Consider the following 18,927-nt stretch of genomic DNA (forward strand, 5'->3'; position numbering starts at 1 on the left):
TCATTCACTGGCAGAGCTCTTTAGGAGATGCCAGGGGTATGTCTCATTGGTGAGAAAAGCTCAGAACTCAAGGTGACTGATCTGTTGTTTCCGACTGTGGCGTTCAGAGGAAGGTGGTCAGGGGTTAGAAAGCTCCGCCCGCCTGTGTGGCTTGGCATATCCTCTCCAGGCCACAGACCTCTAAAAATAGAGGCACAAACAAATGGCTCTCGGACCGCACATAACTTGAATGTGTCAGTGCTCATTATATAAAGTCAAATAATGTCAGATAACAATAAACAAACGATGATCTATAGTATCTTACCAAACCTGTCACATTCTATCTGCTATCATTTTCATATCTTTTAAAGAGACAATACTCAACTTTGGAAATAACTTGTGATCAGTGGATAGCTTGTGTAGCTATCGCTTTACTGTCCTCTGAATATTGTCTAAATACCTCAAAGTGAGCATGTCCAAATTGTGGCCAAAATTACTGTGACCATCACTGTTATCTACCCCTTCCTTAATCTTATTTGGCATGGAATTCACTAGAGCTGCCCTGGTAAAGTGTTGTAATTCAGCAGCTTACCAGTGCTGACAGCACTCGTGCAGCCCCAAATCATGAACAAGCCTAGGAAAAAAATAATAATGCCACCTGTTGCAAGACAATAACGCGAGGCAAACAACACTAAGACACCTGCTGCCCGAGTAAGTTAAGAAACCTTACAACAAAAACACAAAGGTCAAAAAATAGCACTTGCAGGCTGAGGATAAAACACCTGCTATGACACAACATGCACCGGAGATTAGCCACAAATTCGATACAGGAATAACAGCCACCTGCTCAAGACTAACAATAGTTGCTGGTTTTTCAGGGCAAGGAGCTGATAATCCACAAAGAAGGAATATAGAATTTGCAAAAGACCCACCATCATGTTTATCGCGGTTACATAAAAGGCAGAACCGTGCAGGAATGTGCTGGGTACAATCACACACAAGTGTTACGCTCCGTGCCAGTGGGTGTGATGGGGCACAGTGCAGGAGAACACACACCAGTTATTCCTTCCACGGAGAGGAAAGAATGCTAATGCACATTCACCCATGGACCAAAACATAAATCATCACATAAACACAGACTTAGTTCTTCCCAGAACAGTCTGACAGAAATACTTGTCTTGGGTGACAACGTGAATTTAGGTTTAGTTTGTCTCAAAGGCATAGAGCTTGACCTGTAGAATGACTTGGTGTTAACAAATCTTTTCTCACATTCAACTGCCTTACAGAAAGTAGCCATTAAAAATATACATGTTAATCCAACTGTAAAAATGTATGAATATGTTATTGGTGAAGAAAGGCAAACATTTGTTCATTCATTCATTTTCTACCGCTTACCCTCACAAGGGTCGCGGGGGTGCTCGAGCCTATCGCAGCTGTCTTCGGGTGAGAGGCAGGGTACACCCTGGACTGGTGGCCAGCCAATCACAGGGCACATACAGACAAACAACCATTCACACCCACATTCATACCTATGGACAATTTGGAGTGGCCAATTAACCTAGCATGTTTTTGGAATGTGGGAGGAAACCGGAGTACCCGGAGAAAACCCACGCATGCACGGGGAGAACATGCAAAGTCCACACAGAGATGGCCAATGGTGGAATTGAACTTGGGTCTCCTAGCTGTGAGGCCTGCGCGGTGACCACTCGTTGGCCGTGCAGCACATTTGTAAAAACTAAAATAAAAAGTACAATGGAAACTCGGTTTTCATTATGAATCTGTTCCAAATCCAGTCCCACAGAAACATCCAATATATTAGTTGAAGGGATAAACGAACATTTCACATCACTTTTACTTTGATTGAAGACTCACATCATTGACAAAGATGGCAATAACGCCGAGGGACAGGAGTGGGAGGAATTCAAATATGTCTCTCACCTTCTTTATCCAAGTGCTGGCAATTTCAAATTTCTTTAGCTTATTCTTTGGCAAAATGTTTATTTTTTGCAGCCGTGATCAATAAAAAATAAAAGCAGAGACTTGTGTTCTAACTGTGTTAGATAGCAAAACTAAGAAAAACTAAGCTACTGTATTTAACGGATGGGAATCTGCAACAAAATATCAGTCCCAATAGAAGGTTGCAATGTAGTAGTGGTAAAGCTTTCTTCGACCCCATGTTGACATCATCTGAAGGATTTGTATTGTCTGCCTAAAAAGATTAAGTGGGCGTCACAATACTTTTACCCTGAAAGGACTCAACAACCCCCTTGAAACAATGAACTATAGTGAGAATCCTCTTGATGAAGTCATCATCTCTTTGGCCTCCATCAATCACTCGGTAGGAACTCAACTGTAAAAAGTATTCGAAAGCAATGTTGACCCAGGCTTATAGAGACTTACCTTTGGAATGGGACCTTTTGTGGAAACCGTTGCCCATGTACATAAAACATCAGTGAGTATGTTACTTTGCATGACATGTAAAGTCATACTAAGATGTACTGGGAACAACAAAGCAGGAGATAATGCTGGAATATGATAAGGGAATTCCTTTCCAACAGAAACACCTTTGTGGTATCCCTATAGTCTATTTCAGGGGTGCTCATTAACTCGATCGCGATCTACCGGTCGATCGCGAAGGTGGTACTGGTCGATCGCTGGTCGATCGCGGCGTGACATTAAAAAAATATCATCCTCGCATCAATGCCGTCACTTGATTGATATACAGGGCAGCCATTCAGATGACAACTGAATGTTGCCCTTCGGGCGACCAATCAAATCAAACAACGTCTCTAAGTGCAGCAGAACTTACGATGTCAGCCTATCATCCATCCCCGTTACTTGATTGACATACAGGACAACCAGTCAGATGACAACTGAATTTTGACCTTTAGGTCACCGCTCATGCGTAAACAACGATGCAAAGTGCTAAGCTAGTCGGCGAATTGCGTCAGATTTTAAGCCCTCGCTAAAGTTTATGGTCACTAAAATGAGTGAAGGAGCTGGACCAAGTAAAAAGGCAAAAACTGGACCAAGTAAAAAGGCAAAAAACATATCACTTCCATACGGATATGGAATATTATACGGATATTATGATACGGATATTATCCATGACTGATAAACATTTGGAAGTGTGCTTGAGGCTGGCTATCAGCAGCTACTGTCCGGACTATGCATCCCTGGCTGGTTCAATTCAGTGCAAGTCATCAAAGTAAACTCAGGTAATTACAAAAAATGTTAATAGTTAATTATGTGTGTTTTGCAATATTGGCTCATTTGGTTATGTAAGGTACATCAACATACATTGTACGTACAAATAATCCTCAATACATTTGAAAATAAATAGATGTTTTGCATTTTTGTAGTGGGTAGATCATTTTGACTCGGTCATTTTAAAAGTAGCTCGCATGCTGAAAAAGTGTGAGCACCCCTGGTCTATTTCATACAGGACCAATATACAGTACACTGCGAGACTTTGTCATTCAAAAAACAGCATGTCAGTGTGGTGACTTTGTTTTGTGAGCAAAGCAAGGCTGACAGGGTCATTAAGTGAGCAAGTAAAAGGATTTGAGGAGGCACATGAAGTGCATCCCCGGTGACTCCCCCTCTTTTCCTGGTTTTTCACCTCTCAGACCCCCGTGACCCCTTTTTGTTGGTGTGAATGGGTGTAGATCTCTGGAAGCGGCTAATTACAGTCTTTTAGTGTCTGTGTGTCCACGATTTAAGTGCTTGGGCATTCCTATAGATGGTCGAGCTGCGTCTCTTTGCTCATTTTTTAAATTAATTATTTTTCTCTGACCAGTACACAAAGTTCACTGGAAATGTAGCATTCACACACACTTTTTTTTAACACAGAAAGATTAGACTGGTCTGTCACAAGCGCCTCACTTACCCCAGTCTTTGGTTTTGCTCTGAGGGTTGCTGTGGCGAATGAAGCTGGGGCAGCAGCGCCTTGCAGATGCAGCAGGTGCGATGATACGGGCATAGATCCCAAATCGAAGTCCTGCATACCGTATGCAGGACATTACGGTGTCATTACGGTGACTTCAAATGTTATTTTTGCAAATACACTATAAGCCAAGATAAGTAACGGATGCTATCGGTAGTTGTCGCTATGCTATTATTGAGTGATTGAACTGGTTCAGGATCAGTCAAGGGAAAATAGGGAAAAAGGAGCTTCGTACCAGTTGTCGTCGTCGATGGAGGGTGGGGGTGGTATCAGTGGAAGAGTTGACACAGAGGGCATTCTCAATCTCCTGGTCTAACTGGTCCAACTTCATCATTAGTAGCACCATGGAGTCCAGACGAGCATGGTCTCGCTAAAGAAAAAAAGAACCTACTAAGTGATGAATAACATTACAACTAATTAAAATCACACTTGGTGGGGGCGGCAGTGGCTCAGGAGGTAGAGCAAGTCGACCGGAAAGTTGGCGGTTCGATCCTTGCTCCCTCCACCCAGTACCTGGGCAGGACACTTCACCCCCCCCACACTGGTAAATGTATGTATGTGAATGAATGTTTGGTGGTGATCAGAAACAGCCACATTTCTGTCAGACTACCCCGGGGCAGATGCAGATTACCACCACCAGTGTGTGTCTGAGGAGTGAATGAATAATGGGTTCACTTCATGGTGAAGCACTTTGGGTGCCTGGAAAAGTGCTATAAAATCTAATCCATTATTATGACTGATTGCATTGTCAAAAAACCAATGCTTCAAGCAATAGTTCCTAAATATTTTGCTCTGCCAGGAACTTTTGGAGTTGTGGCAAGGGATGCCGTAAAGGTAGAAAAGTTAGAAGAATTTCAAAAATAGGTACACATTAAAGTATGACATGGGCATCTGGTTAGGATGCCCCCTGGACGTCTCCCTGGGGAGGTGTTCAGGGTACGTCTAACCGGTAGCAGACCTCGGGGAAGACCCAAGACACGTTGGAGAGACTATGTCTCCCAACTGGCCAGGGAACGCCTCGGGATCCGCCGGGAGGAGCTGGACAACGCGGCCGGGGAGAGGGAAGTCTGGGCCTCCCTGCTTAGGGTGCTGCCCCTGCGACCTGACCTCGGATAAGCGGTCGAAGATGGATGGATGGATGGATGAAAGTATGACTGTGCTGTTTGGGTTGAGATATTTGGTAAAATACTATAGTCAAAAACAAGGTCTACTTTTTACCGTTAAATCCAAATCAACCAAAAAGTAAATAAACATCGATTTTGGCCCCTGATATCTGCACAGACCACAGATATGCGCACAGACCAGTGACAATGCTTCATAATCACTAATTGTCAAATACAAGACATTTCATCCATTCTGCCATCAAACCATTAGGGTGTAATTGGCATATGCTTCAGCCTACAAAATAAGCCAAAGATTTTTATATGATGTTTTGCATGTTCATTTTTTTCCAAACAGAAATTATGTATTACTGCAAAAACATGCATCTAACTAAATTCAGGTTTGAGTTAAATAGCATGAAAATAACTTTTAAGGGTCAGAGATGTAGTGACCTCAGCTATGGGGCCCATTCATTTTTATTCTGGGGTGTCCCTGGTTGTTGCCAGCAAACCTACACTGTTCACTGCTCGTGGTTGCAAGTATCACACTGACCCCAGGTGGTCCTTCTCCAGTAAGGCAAGCCGCTCTTGTACTCTCTAATCTTACATAATATGACAAAAAGCCCTTGTTAGATATGTCAGACATGCTTTCATTTCCTTCTGATTGTCTCTTCCTGTGGGTGTGACTAACCGTCTGAGCCTCCTACCACAAGAAGACCTCCACACATGACATCACAAGACTGGCTCATGAGGGGCCAAACAAAACTTGTTACATTCGCTATAAACAGATCCGTGTTATAAAACACTTTACAAGGGTGAGCTCATGGGACACGCAGACACATTGTATGTTTCTGCAAAAGGTATGGAGACATGGTGGCATATGGTAAATGTTTTAGTTATTTTTAACATGCTAAAGAAGGTTTCAATGAGGTACATCGCATGATTCAACATTCAAAAAGGAGTACGGGAAGAAGAATTATTTAATATAATAAACATCTTCTCCGGCACTTATTGACAGTAATGTGTGTGACACATTACAAGATATGTCATAATTAAATTATGAAGGTGAGATGAAGTACAAATCATAAACATGTTGTATTGTGGTTGGGGTTAAGTTTAGTTATGCTAGGAAGGCAGCAGTCACATGGGCAGAGATGTGACTAATCCAAATGTGTGTGTGACTGATGGAGTCACAGTAAACAACCAACCATTGGATCAAATCCTCCCGCTGTCTCTCAACTCTGTAACACGGATTAACCTTAAAATGTAAATATTCCAGAGGTCGAACCTAATTTGGGGGGAAATATACTTCAAAAGGCGTATCTCAGCACAGCACAGTTTAGAAAACATCAACATTTAGAAATCGTTTTGTTTTTTTAGGGCTTAGGTTGACCAAGCTCAACAAGAGCTAGAGGAATATGCTGTACACCAAAATGAATGGGAATCCAATCACATGAAGGGACTATGAAGTCTGCGCGCTAACCACTCGACCACTGTGCAGCCCCCTACCACAACCTCATTAATTCATTAATACAGTTTCTACCGCTTATCCTCACGAGGGTCGCAGGGGTGCTGGAGCCTATCCCAGCTGTTTTCGGGTGAGAGGCGGGGTACACCCTGGACTGGTCACAGAGCACATATAGACAAACAACCATTCACACTCACATTTATCTACGGACAATTTGGAGTCGCCAATTAACCAAGCATGCTTTTGGAATGTGGGAGGAAACCGGAGTACCCGGAGAAAACACGCAAACTCCCAGTTGTGTGGCCTGCACGCTAACCACTCGACCACTGTGCAGCCCCCTAACACAACCTCATTCATTCATTCATTTTCTACCGCTTATCCTCACAAGGATCACGGGGGTGCTGGAGCCTATCCCAGCTGTCTTCGGGTGAGAGGCGGGGTATACCCTGGTCACAGAGCACATATAGACAAACAACCATTCACACTCACATTTATCAACGGACAATTTGGAGTCGCCAATTAACCTAGCATGCTTTTGGAATGTGGGGGGGAAACCGGAGAAAACCCACGCATGCACGGGGAGAACATGCAAACTCCACATGATGAGATGGCCGAGGGTGGAATTGAACTCGGGTCTCCTAGCTGTGAGGCCTGCGCACTAACCACTCGATCGCAGTGCAGCCCTACCACAACCTGTTCAATCGTAAAGACACTGAGGCCCTAGCGTGTCGTAAGAATTTCTCCCATTTCTCCCATTCACTGACTTTCCAGTGGAGTGGTGGTGTACATTGCCATGTTCTGCCTCTTGATGACAATGAAACATTGTATCACGGTAAAACAATGACATCTTCACAAGGCCTCTCTGAATGGACAAAAGCATCTGGCTGGAGACAAGCAGCATGCAACAACAACCACAAAACAACGGAATGAAAAACAAGTGTAGAGCGGGGTCTGCATCGTTTTATGGGAAGTTCTGGTGGTTTGGGTGCTCCTTTTTTCTCATCCCGTTACATTCCTCACCACTTCCTGTTTTTTGATGCAGGACAGTTCCCACACTAAACTTATGGTCACTTCCCTCCCATTTTCTTTGCTTTCATGTTTTTTAAACCCTCTTTACACCTGAAGGGTGTCATTCCCTTTTTTTTTCAAACTGTGAATTGAAAAGGTATGCAAAATCACTTGCAACCGTAATCATGCTTGCTATTATTATAATGCCTCTGGTGATGCACTAAGACAAAGATGAGACATTTCTTGAGAAATGAGAATAGAAATTGAAGCAGACGGAAATGGGGAGAGAAACAGCACTTTTATTGCCAAGTCGTCTGCTCTCAGATAAACGCCTGTTGAGGCAGAATGGCCCTGGGGTCATGATAAAGCCTTGTTGCTAAAACAAATAAACATAGTAACAAAGCCCAATATCAAGTTAATCTAAAGGCATTATGCACACCAGATGGGTTTCATTTCACTAATTCGATCCACAACAACACAAGCCTTGTGGGACATCATCATGAACTGAACAACATCTTGAATTGAATGGGACAACATTCTCCCATTATTGAAAGTCATGCTTATAATAATTATAATAGACAGGATTTATATAGCGCTTTTCTAGAGACCCACAGCACTTTTGAGAAACCATGACAGTTATCACCGTGGTATCACCGTCATTAGTGAATTTTTGAAATCCTGATTCCTTCTTTATACAGTAAACCTCGGATATATCGGATTCAATTGTTCCCACTGGTTTTGTCCGATATAAGCGAAATCCGTTATATGCGGAAATACCGGAAAATGTCCGTTTTACCGGATATAAATCCGATATATGCGTAAATCGGATTTTATCCGTTATAAAAAGGCACTTCCTTGACTATGTTTCCAATGTACCTGGACGCGCAGGCAACGCTGCAAACGCTGCAAATGACGTCGTATAGCGGCCTGTCACGATTCGGCGAATCGGAGCGTCACGATGCGGCCATCCGATATATGCGAGGGAAATTTAATGGAAATGCATTGGAACGGGACTGGAGATTTTGTCCGAAATAGGCGAAATCCATTATAAAAAATCCGATATTTGCAATGAATTTTTATTGGAAATGCATTACAGAAAAATTGGTTCTTTTTTATCTGTCCGTTGTGAGCGAATTTCCGATATATCCGAGTCCGATATATCCGAGGTTTACTTTTTCATCCATCCATTCATTTTCTATCCCGCTTATCCTCACTAGGGCTGCAGAGAGGCGGGGTACCCCCTGGACTGGTGGCCAGCCAATCACAGGGCACATATAGACAAACAACCATTCACACTCACATTCATACCTATGGACAATTTGGAGTGGCCAATTAACCTAGCATGTTTTTGGAATCTTTTTTCAATGTTAATAGAGCCATCTAGACATTAAATTACACCTATATAGTCACCTTTACATTCATATTAAAAATATAACATTCATATTATAGTGGTAGGTCTCACAGCTAGGAGACCAGAGTTCAATCCTCCCTCGGCCATCTTTGTGTGGGGTTTGTATGTTCTCCCCGTGCATGTGTGGGTTTTCTCTGGGTACTCCGGTTTCCTCCCACATTCCAAAAACACGCTAGGTTAATTGGAGACTCCACATTGTCCATAGGTATGAATGTGAGTGTGAATGGTTGTTTGTCTATATGTGCCCTGTGATTGGCTGGCGACCAGTCCAGGGTGTACCCCGCCTCTCGCCCGAAGACAGCTGGGATAGGCTCCAGCACCCCCTGCAACCCTCATGAGGATAAGCGTTAGAAAATGAATGAATGAATTATATATATAATCAGAAGAAAAACAAGACATTAAAGACAGGTTACAGAATCAATGGCAGACAGGAAGTGATGCCGGAGGTTCAGAGTTGAGTTTTAGCTTTTCCGCAACAGTAACCCATTATTATGAATATAAATACTATTATTACATTACTATTTTTGTGTTTGTTGTGAGATTATTTAATATGCAATACAAGTTCAAGTCTGGTGCTTCGGTGGTGGTCTCGCACAAGAATTACTGACACCTAGTGACCAATATGGAATGCTACCGTCACAAGTTGGTGGTCTTAATGGCTTATATTGTACTTGTGTTTTTGTTCATTTAACCATTTTTTTGCTTGAAAATGCTTCATTTGGGCAAAAATACGGACAATTTGCTTCAATATGCATGTTTTTTTGACTAATAATAGACCATAGTCAACTGCAAATCAGCATAATTTACTAATTACAGCGATGTTTGAACTATGATGTAGAGAGGGATGACTTGGGTAGTCTTTATACACCAGTTTGGGGCACACTGAAGGCAAGGAGGGTTAAGTGTCTTACCCTAATACTTTTACCCGCTCTGTCACAATGGCCATCGTAGCTGCTGAAAGTTGCTCACTTCTAAGTGTTAACAGGCCATGATGCTATTGCAACAGTTGTTGCTATGTTTGTGTGTCTGTTACGCCCTCTTCTCTCTCTCCATGTCCATCTCCAGGTTCTACAGTCACGTTTTCCAATCAGACCCCTTGACTAGGTGATGAAATGGGCGCTCTCGCCATCTGTGGCTGCACTATACCCCCCTCTCATACCCAATACAAGTGTCCAAGTTGCCCAAGGACATATGTAACCGCAGTGACTGGTATGGAGGAAGATGGGTTCAAACCGAACAACCCTTCGGTTTCTGGACGACCCACTCTATCGCCTGTGCCGGAGCTGCTATTTTGTCAGTGAAAAGTAGTAAAAGCCAGATACTGATACCATATGGTAAAACATTTGCCTCCAACCTTCCAGTACCTTCCGTTTTTATGGCTACACACCTCTTTTGGAATTTTAGGAGCCAGGATCTTTCCTCTTTAACCCCCCAAAAATGATTAAAAGTGCAGGGCCCTATGATATTAATGCAGGATTGGTTTTCCAGGCCTGAGAAAACCAAAGTGTGAGCTGTGCTTCCTGGCCGCTCAAAGACTGACATCAACCCAGCTCGTATAAGAAAACTTCCAGAAACTCAACGTAGAAACCAATTTTGATATACTAAAACATCCATAATTAGAGGGCTGACCTTCTTTTTGCAAGAGAGACAACCACTAGTTCATATGGATCATCCAGTATCAAGATTATTCCGGTTTTGCCATTTAAGGCAATTTACCAAACACAACCATTGTTGTTTCTTGGGAGGAAAAAAACTTCCTTGGTTTGACTATGAGCAAAATTAATGCTCAATTCACGTTAATTCTTAACTCCTGATTCATCGCTGTATCGTATTAAACAGAATAATGCTGCCCAGGGATGTTACACCATAGTGGGGATCTGTGTGGCTCAACCTCAATAGGAACCTGAAAAATGATTGAATGAAGTGCCTGGATCTATCCAATTTCCTCAGAGGAGGTCAGCTTTTTATCAAGATGTAGAACATCCTTGGATAAGATCCTACCCATCAGCAAAACAAATTACGAGATGATCCAGGGAGATTCCACAAAGACATCTAAATGGCTTTTCCCCTGTAAAATGACTGCCAAACGCACTTCTGGATCATATCCTTCTGAAACTTTCTTTGACACAAAAGCATTTTTTACAGCAAATTTCATTCCAATCAGATAATTTTGCCAGAGGTCGCATTTTGTAAGTTACTTTTTAGAAAGATTAGTAAAATCTAATAATAATTTTTAATCTGGGAACTTTTATATGATGCTTTCTGTGTAAACATTCTCACCAAAACCCAAAGCTATATGGCGGGGCAACCATGGAAGGATACTTAATATTGCTGTACACAGGAAATAATAGTAATAACTATGGTTAATTAATTTGGGAGAAAACCTAGTTATATGTAATAACGAAGGAATTTTCATTAACGAGCAAATCTTTTAAAAAGTACAGCTTTTCATTTTCTGTCAAACTTGTGCAGTCATGATTATGGAGTGTGCATGCTGTCCCCGTGCTTGGGTGGGTGGGGTACTCTTCCGCCTACATTCCATAAACAAGAATGTTAGGATAATTGGAGACTCTAAATTGACCATAGCTGTGAATGTGAGTGTGAATGGTTGTTTGTCTGTGTGTGCCCTGTGATTGACTGGTGACCATTCCAAGGGGGTTACCCCGCCTCTCGCCTAAAGTCAGTCGGGACAGTCTCCAACACACCCGTGACCCAAACTGGGACAAGCTGTAGACAAAATGTGAAAAAAAATGGGTGCGGTTTGTAATTAATGGATTTTTGTTGTTGTCATTCCAAACAAATAAATAAGTCTTGGGGCCTTTGCATTGTAAAATCGAGCCTAAATCCATCTTTGGCACTTTATGTGTGCCCGCTATGCAGACCACAGAGTGTAAATAACCCAGCATACAATTATGCCCCAGGCTTAAACCTTTCACCCTGGTAAGATGCTAAGTGCAATCATAGTCGCCACATAAAGTACTTATAATACATTTTGTTTCGCAATAAGCCATTGAGAAAGACAAATAACATTTTGCAGATCAACCCCCCCCAACCCCTTACTGATCTGTAAGCATGTGAGAGTGAAGTCATTGTTTTCCGAGAAGTTTGCCAAAGTGTGGGACAAAAATGATTCATTGGCTATGTGGACACTTAATCACAAAATTACAGTTACAACTAAAATGAATAACTGCTTCTGCAGCTAGAATAACTCCATCCTTACCTTCTTAATGCGCACTTTCACCACGTCTTCAGCCTTGTGAACTCCAGACTCGCACATCCCACCTACAGATGGCCTGGCAAGGCATGTGTCACTGGGACTACCCTCCCGTGTGGCGTCGTCCGTCTGCCCTTTTGTACCTACGGTAGCCACATGCATATGGCGTTCGTTCTGACCAGCTCCAACCTCAGAACCAGGTGACTCATTGAGGCGACCGTTGCCATGGAGTCCTTCCAGTGACAGCTCATTGTTGACCTCTGCTGAGAAGGCGGGCAGGTTTTGGGGGTGTTGTTCAGCTGTATATTCACCATCCATTGTTGTGTTGATATTAGCGGGTACATGGTTTCCACCTGCCTCAACCTGGCTTACCTCTGGGATAGTGTCCAATGATAAGCAATTGTTGTCTAACTGATGAGCCGCAGCAGAGGTTGAGTAGATCGTATTGTCAATGTCTTTGTTTGGCTGACCTGCAGTCACCATTACACTCTGAATATTGATGTCTCCTCCTGGTTGCTCACAGGGTGCTTCCATGCTGATTGAGCAACACTGAACTTTGGCACAAATATCAGGTGATATGATTGGCCCTAACCTGACATCTGCTGATTCGCCGCCTCCTTCTGCTGGTCTGCTTTCCTCCAATTGGGTGTTTTTGATTGCTCTTGTTTCGGAATCACGCCGCTCCAACAATGTCTTGAAAGACATTTCACAACAAGGGGCCCGATCCTGTGCTCCAGTGTAGTCCTGCTTTGCTTCTTGAATGTCTTTGGAAGGATGCTCAGGTCCGGATTTTTCATTTAGGACTTCTGGGTTATTTAATCCGCCCAGTTTGTCAGCTGAATCTGTGGTCCAGGTTTCAGTTGCTCCGTTGTCACATTTTCCTTCTCCCAATGCAGTCATGATTGGCTCCACAGCTTTGTTAGCCAGTGACATCACAAGAAGGCTATCCATTGTATTACCGCCCGAGGTTATCTTTCTGACAGCATGGCCATGGATGGAAATTGTGTCCTCAACATCTGGCAGGTCAAGCTGAGGTTCTGGTCGAGCAGCTGAGCACGGCATTAGTGTGGCCTCAGAAATTTCAGGACGTCTGCTGTAACTATCTGTGTGACCCTCCTTTGTTTGGTGATGATCTGGAAGTTTGCCAGGCTGTCCAGCAGCAGATTGCGATAGTGGGGGCCCATTGTTTGTAGATATAGAGATGCATTGTTGCTCATCTACACAGATATGTGGATTTTTTAAGATATTATAATCGCTCTCTAGGCCAACTTCAGTTTCCTCTCTCTGGGCGATGTTGTCAGTTGCACAAAACATAACAGCACTGCTTTTGTCACTTGGCAAAATACTGCAAAACTTTTCTGGGTCAAGACAGTTTGATTTCATGTGGTTACATTCTACCTTCTTTTCAAGTGGAGCGTTTATGTTACTATCTGTAACATGCGGCGTCTGAGCCAGATCATCTACAAACAGTTTGTGGCAGCCCTCCGGTAATGAGGCACATCTTATCCACCGGCCCTGTTTGGAGGACCCCAAACCCCTCCAGAGTCCTTCACTGTCAACGCCATGGCAGCAGATCAGATCTAGATCATCGAAGCTGTACTGTAATCCCGAGGGGTGAGTCACATGATCCTCCCAACTTCTTTTGCGGATGGCAACTGGCATTATTGGTAGCCAGCGCTATTCCTTTTGACCTAGGATGAAAAGACAAGAAGATGAGAAGACGAATGATAAACTAATAAGAAGTAATTAGTCTCTGGCTAGAGCTCTAGCTTTTGTGCATTCTCAGTTTCCTGATTTCAATAAACTAGTTTTACATTAATTTATACGAAAGGAAGTAGTTAATAGTAGTTAATTTTTTAATATTTTTTAATATCTCATTAGCATGCTTATGATACTGGATGACAACAATCTTAAACAAAACATAAGTGAGCCCAAACGATGGGTCAAATCACCAATAACAGTTTCATTTTTTCTTTCCTTGGATGCTGTGCAAGATGGTACCTGTCATCTGCGTCTTGTACGTCAATCATGACAATCCTTTAACTTGTCGTTGAACCAACCAACAACTGCAGGACCCATATTTGATTCTTGCGGCGAGAGACAGCACATGTAGCCATAAAGTCAACAATACAATATCTGGTGACAGTGCCACAAATTGTTTTCAGAGTGTGGAAGTTACCTCGTCATTCATTCACTGAGTAAAATTGGTACTACGTATCCTTAACAAGTGTGAACCCATATCCATCTGAGGAATTTGATGTGCGGCAGAAGATGCAGGCTGTCTTTACTCCAGGTTTGAGACCGGAGTTAGTAGCTTCCCTGTGCAACGGTCGGACAGCCGAAGAACACCCCAAAGGCAGACAGAAACCCCAGGAGCAGCGGAAAGTCCAAAGACATCTTCCATCTTGATCACATTAGTGTTTTTTTGCTGACGCTGAATGCAGAGCGGCAGGGTGGTGCAAGAGGGGCTGGCTTTGCCTTCCTCTACTCCTCCCCCTGGTCTTCTCCATTCGATCCTTCTCTCATCAGGTCTCCTCCCCACTGATTTTGACTGGGAGTCTGAGTCACATCCTATCAGCCCCCATCCACCCATCCTATAACTTTCACAACACAGCGAAGAAATGTATTACCTCTGCCTCCTCCAGCATACATTTTTTGGCCAGTTTTAGTCTCTTTCCCATTTTTTTTCTCTCATATTTGCTTCTCATTTTCATAAAACTGTTCTTCTCACAGCTTGTCACTAAGCAAAATAAAAAAAAAAAGTCTCCCACCAATTCTGTTTAGTTTAATAATAGACTACCCTGCAAGACCCCGGGCGCTGGGCCAAAAAAGACTGCCCTGTTTAAGCAATTCTATCTAAGGCATGCTTTTGCCCAATATTTGTCATTATGTCACAGTACAAGAATTCTTGATCAAATACACTGGCACAATGAAAGAAACTGCAATGTAGCCTAGCTCAACATGAACAAAAATCAACAAAACAGATGGAAACTATCAGGGATACTAAACCTGATGTCACTGCTTTTATGCTAATTTGAACAGAGAATGGGGTTGCAAAAGCTACTGATTGAAAATAATATTTAAAAAAAACTGAAAACATGCAATCAAGCATTTGGTAACAGAAATGTGTTGAAAATTGATCATGTGTTGCTTTTACTTCCTGACCAATTATTGCATGATGCCTTTCTGTCCATGTGCATTTCATCACATTAATCAAGATTATCCCATGCACACAAAAACAAGAACAATGTGGAAAAGTGGAATGAAACACCCTTCCACTATTCCTCGGCCTTTAACCTGCGGGTCATCCAGATGTGAGCCGGATGAGCTATTTTTTGGAGGGGGTGTCTCGCTGGGAAAAAGTCACTGCGGACTCTTAAGGGACACAGATGGTCGTACTTAAAGGAAAACATCCAAGTTCAACAAGAATTCTCCAGAGAATGTCACATGATGCGCTCTGCGGTTATGCCAAGTGCAGTGTAACGAAATACAGATATGCTTGGCTGCCGTGGCTTCAGTGGGGATATGGCTACCAATTGAAGTGTATGAACTGACACGGAGCATGACTCAGGCTATCCACTCATTACTGCCTTTAGACATTCAGTGCAAGTCTATAATTTACAATCCTGTAGCCTCCCTCCCGCCATTCGGACCCTCTCGCGTGGCCACATGCTCAGCTCTGCGCGTCATACTCTTGATCCATCAGTGACATTTTTGCAAACACGTGTTCAACCGACAACATGTGAGGGACAACATACATCTTTGATGGCTCTCTGTGGTTGTGAGTGAGCTGCGAGAGCGGTGAAGCTGCAATACCAGTTTCTGGTTTATTTTGGATAGTGAGTCTTTGGTGGTGTTGTGGTTCATATTGCTCAGTTTGACGCAGCACCGCATTCACAATTCCACTCTGACTGACTGGAGAGCAGCCCAGGATGAGTGTCCTGATACTCCTTCCGCGGCTTCACTTGCTGTTGACGATTTTCACCGGCCAAAGCAGGTACTGTTAGGTTCCCAGAGTGCTAAGCAAATACCATATTGGCCATGTCTCAGTGCCTTAGTTCCAAACACTGCTGCATTATACTCCACAGTCTCCATTTTGCTGCAGAGGCCCATTTTCTTGCTGCTCTTGAATAAAATTAGTCTTTGCTTCAATGTGGATCTGGTTGACCAGCTTCCAGAGGCCCTCTAAGGCGGAGTAGGACTTGGCTATGGTGACTGAAGTGTTGATTTGTTTTTGTTTTGTTACTTTGGATTCTGTAATTTGCAGCCGAATCTTTGTTACACTGAGACACATTATTATATTATTATATCCATGTTGTTTGAATGAACAATTCTTTAAAAAGCACCACATGAGAAAGCGCCATTTGGTCACAAGCGTGGATAAAAATGACCCATTCATGATTCACTCCATAATCCCTTACTGTTCAAAACCTTTGGCTTCTTAAGTGGAGCAGTGACGCCCCAAAGGAAACGGCCTTGCATTCCTAGCACTTTAGTTTATTATTGGAAAAATACGTCACTCTAAATGATTGGCATTAAAGGATGTTTGAGAGTAAGGTCTGACCATGTAGGAGAAAATAGGTGACACAGGCATAGCCCCTCCCAACTCTCTTTTTAAATTTCCTCTTTCTGTTTTTTATAGTTAACCAACAATTACGAAGCTGTAATTTAAATTCTCAATTACAATATTTAAGGGGAAACAAAGGGTGAAGACTACAATATGCAGTTTCTTAAATGTCCCATTTTTGTATGGCTCTAAATATCATTAGTTCACTGTCTGAAGGGTGCATTGCTGTAGTGAATATTGTTGTGCCAAGAGACAATTGACTGCTATTATAGACAACATGTCCGGATTGGGTCCAAAGTGTGAATATTTAGTGTGAGCGCCAATATTATCTAGCACTTCCATAACCCTCTTGGATGGAATTCACCAGAGTTGTACAGGTTGTGACTGCAATCCTCTTCTACTCCTCCATGAGGACATCACAGATATTAGACACAATGTGCCCTCCGCCTTGCCCTTGAGGTTGCCCCGCAGGTGTTTAGTTGGTTGCAAGTCTGGAAACACTTGACAATTGTGCAAAGCACAATTATCTTTGCATGTACTTGTGTTCATAGCTATTCAGACAATAACGGCTGCATGTTGAGTCGTTTTCAGTGCATAGACACTGTACCCGTAATATGAACAGCCTATAAGATAAATGCAACAAACGGGCATCATTGTAGGCGCAATCCTTGGGGGCCTTGGCCCGTAACCATGGTTTGTGGATGTACCGTGGGAACAGGAAGTACAAGTTATTGCGGATACGGACCATACCAATCTCCAGGCTACAACAGTCTATCTAATCTTCAAGTATGTATGTGTATGTGTTGTTTGGTTTGTCTGCACAAATGATGCAGTCTTGTGCCATCTAGGTCAAATAGTTTTATGATGGCAGTGGAAAAAGTCACACTGAGAAACTGCTATTAGTGTTTCCTGTGTAGCATCGAGTCTACAGTTTTGTTCTGGACTTCACCTAATAGTCAGAGAAGCCTAGTGCAGATTTAATCTTGTACAGTATATATAGGATTGCTTCTTGACACGTGAATCACACAACAGCAGAGCCTCGACTTGGAATGTGAAACAGAAGATGTTTGCTTTTACAAAGGTCAAAACTGATTCACACGGACAAACTGAAGGTTGATGCTGATGTCTCATCCAAAAGGCATCAAAACAATCGCCTCTTGGATGTCCTCACATCCTAACCTGGCAGCGGTTACGGGTCTGTTTGGGCTGCTGTTTATGAGGGCCAGGATAGTTTGGGCCAAACATGTGCAGTGCCGACTTTGAGGAATCCAAGAATATGTGTTATCCGTGTATACTGTTACCGAAGTGCTGTCACTTTTGAGATACCAAAGTCAAGAGATGAGTTGCCTCATCACGAGATGTTTGTCCTAATCCCAACACCTCCAAACGGTGTGGATAGTGGGGGGATGGTGTTTTTGGGTCATTTATTACAAACACAGCACTGGCTTCCCAAAAGAAATTCAATGTTTATAAAACAAAACAGTAAACATATTAGCTAATGTTTCAACGGTATGTTATGAAGGGGAATTCGGGTGAGAACAGATGGTTGTAATGAAGATGAGCAGAAGTATTGGACTCCTTCTGAGACTCAAAACCAAAGGAAAATAATGACAACATTTTGCCTGGACTCACAAAAACAGTGTGCTTCTGGGAAGTCAGCTGGTTCTCACAAAGTCTTCAGCAGCCTCTACATAAAATTTTTATGTTGCAGCACTGCAATTGAAATCCTACAGAGTCGAAGAACAAAACAACCCGGCATGAATCACATGCTTGCTTAAAAGCAACAAGGTGCAATAACAACACAGAGGCAGCAGGTGGCGACAAATTCTAATTGCTGTGTGAATGGATGTCGTACTGTAATAGTTCAGTGAAATAATCTGTTAAAGCCCATAATTCCGGGAATTAAGTGCATCTTTGACTATAAGTATTGTACATTACAGTATTAGGGTAACAGTCAACAACAACAAAATATACTGGATAAAATCCCCAAATTAGTTTTTACAAACAGAATAATGACCAAAATCAGCCAGCATACTTAACACAGTATTAAGCATCACTCACCGGGCTAATGTTAGATTTTGAAGCCTTTTTGAACGACTTTTTGTTAGGTTTGTATCGAATCTCCTCCACAGTCTAACGCTGGTTGCTTTCGCTGACACCCAGAAATTCAACGTTCACACAAGGCAAGCCTTCTGTCACAAAAAGGCTTCACACATGATTTACGAGGCAGTGGT

The 18,927-nt window shown here is 42.7% G+C and overlaps 1 protein-coding gene across 5 annotated transcripts in view; it reads right to left on the minus strand.

Annotated features, from left to right (window-relative positions):
• dlc1 (DLC1 Rho GTPase activating protein) overlaps window positions 1-18,927 on the minus strand; it is a 99,179-nt gene that overhangs the window by 67,293 nt on the left and 12,959 nt on the right. For 2 of the 5 annotated variants that reach the window (XM_058091624.1, XM_058091627.1), the window contains exons 2-4: window positions 12,133-13,817; window positions 4,161-4,295; window positions 3,869-3,979 (exon numbers count right to left, since the gene is read on the minus strand). In XM_058091624.1, coding sequence (XP_057947607.1) covers window positions 3,869-3,979; window positions 4,161-4,295; window positions 12,133-13,788 — 1,902 coding nt within the window. In that variant the 5' untranslated portion in view covers window positions 13,789-13,817. Of the gene's footprint in view, window positions 1-3,868; window positions 3,980-4,160; window positions 4,296-12,132; window positions 13,818-14,305; window positions 14,589-18,754; window positions 18,907-18,927 lie in introns of those variants that run through there. The other 3 variants (XM_058091626.1, XM_058091625.1, XM_058091629.1) reach the window with 3 other exon arrangements.

Source organism: Doryrhamphus excisus, chromosome 1 (genome assembly GCF_030265055.1).
Source record: "Doryrhamphus excisus isolate RoL2022-K1 chromosome 1, RoL_Dexc_1.0, whole genome shotgun sequence".
Classification (NCBI taxonomy): domain Eukaryota; kingdom Metazoa; phylum Chordata; class Actinopteri; order Syngnathiformes; family Syngnathidae; genus Doryrhamphus; species Doryrhamphus excisus.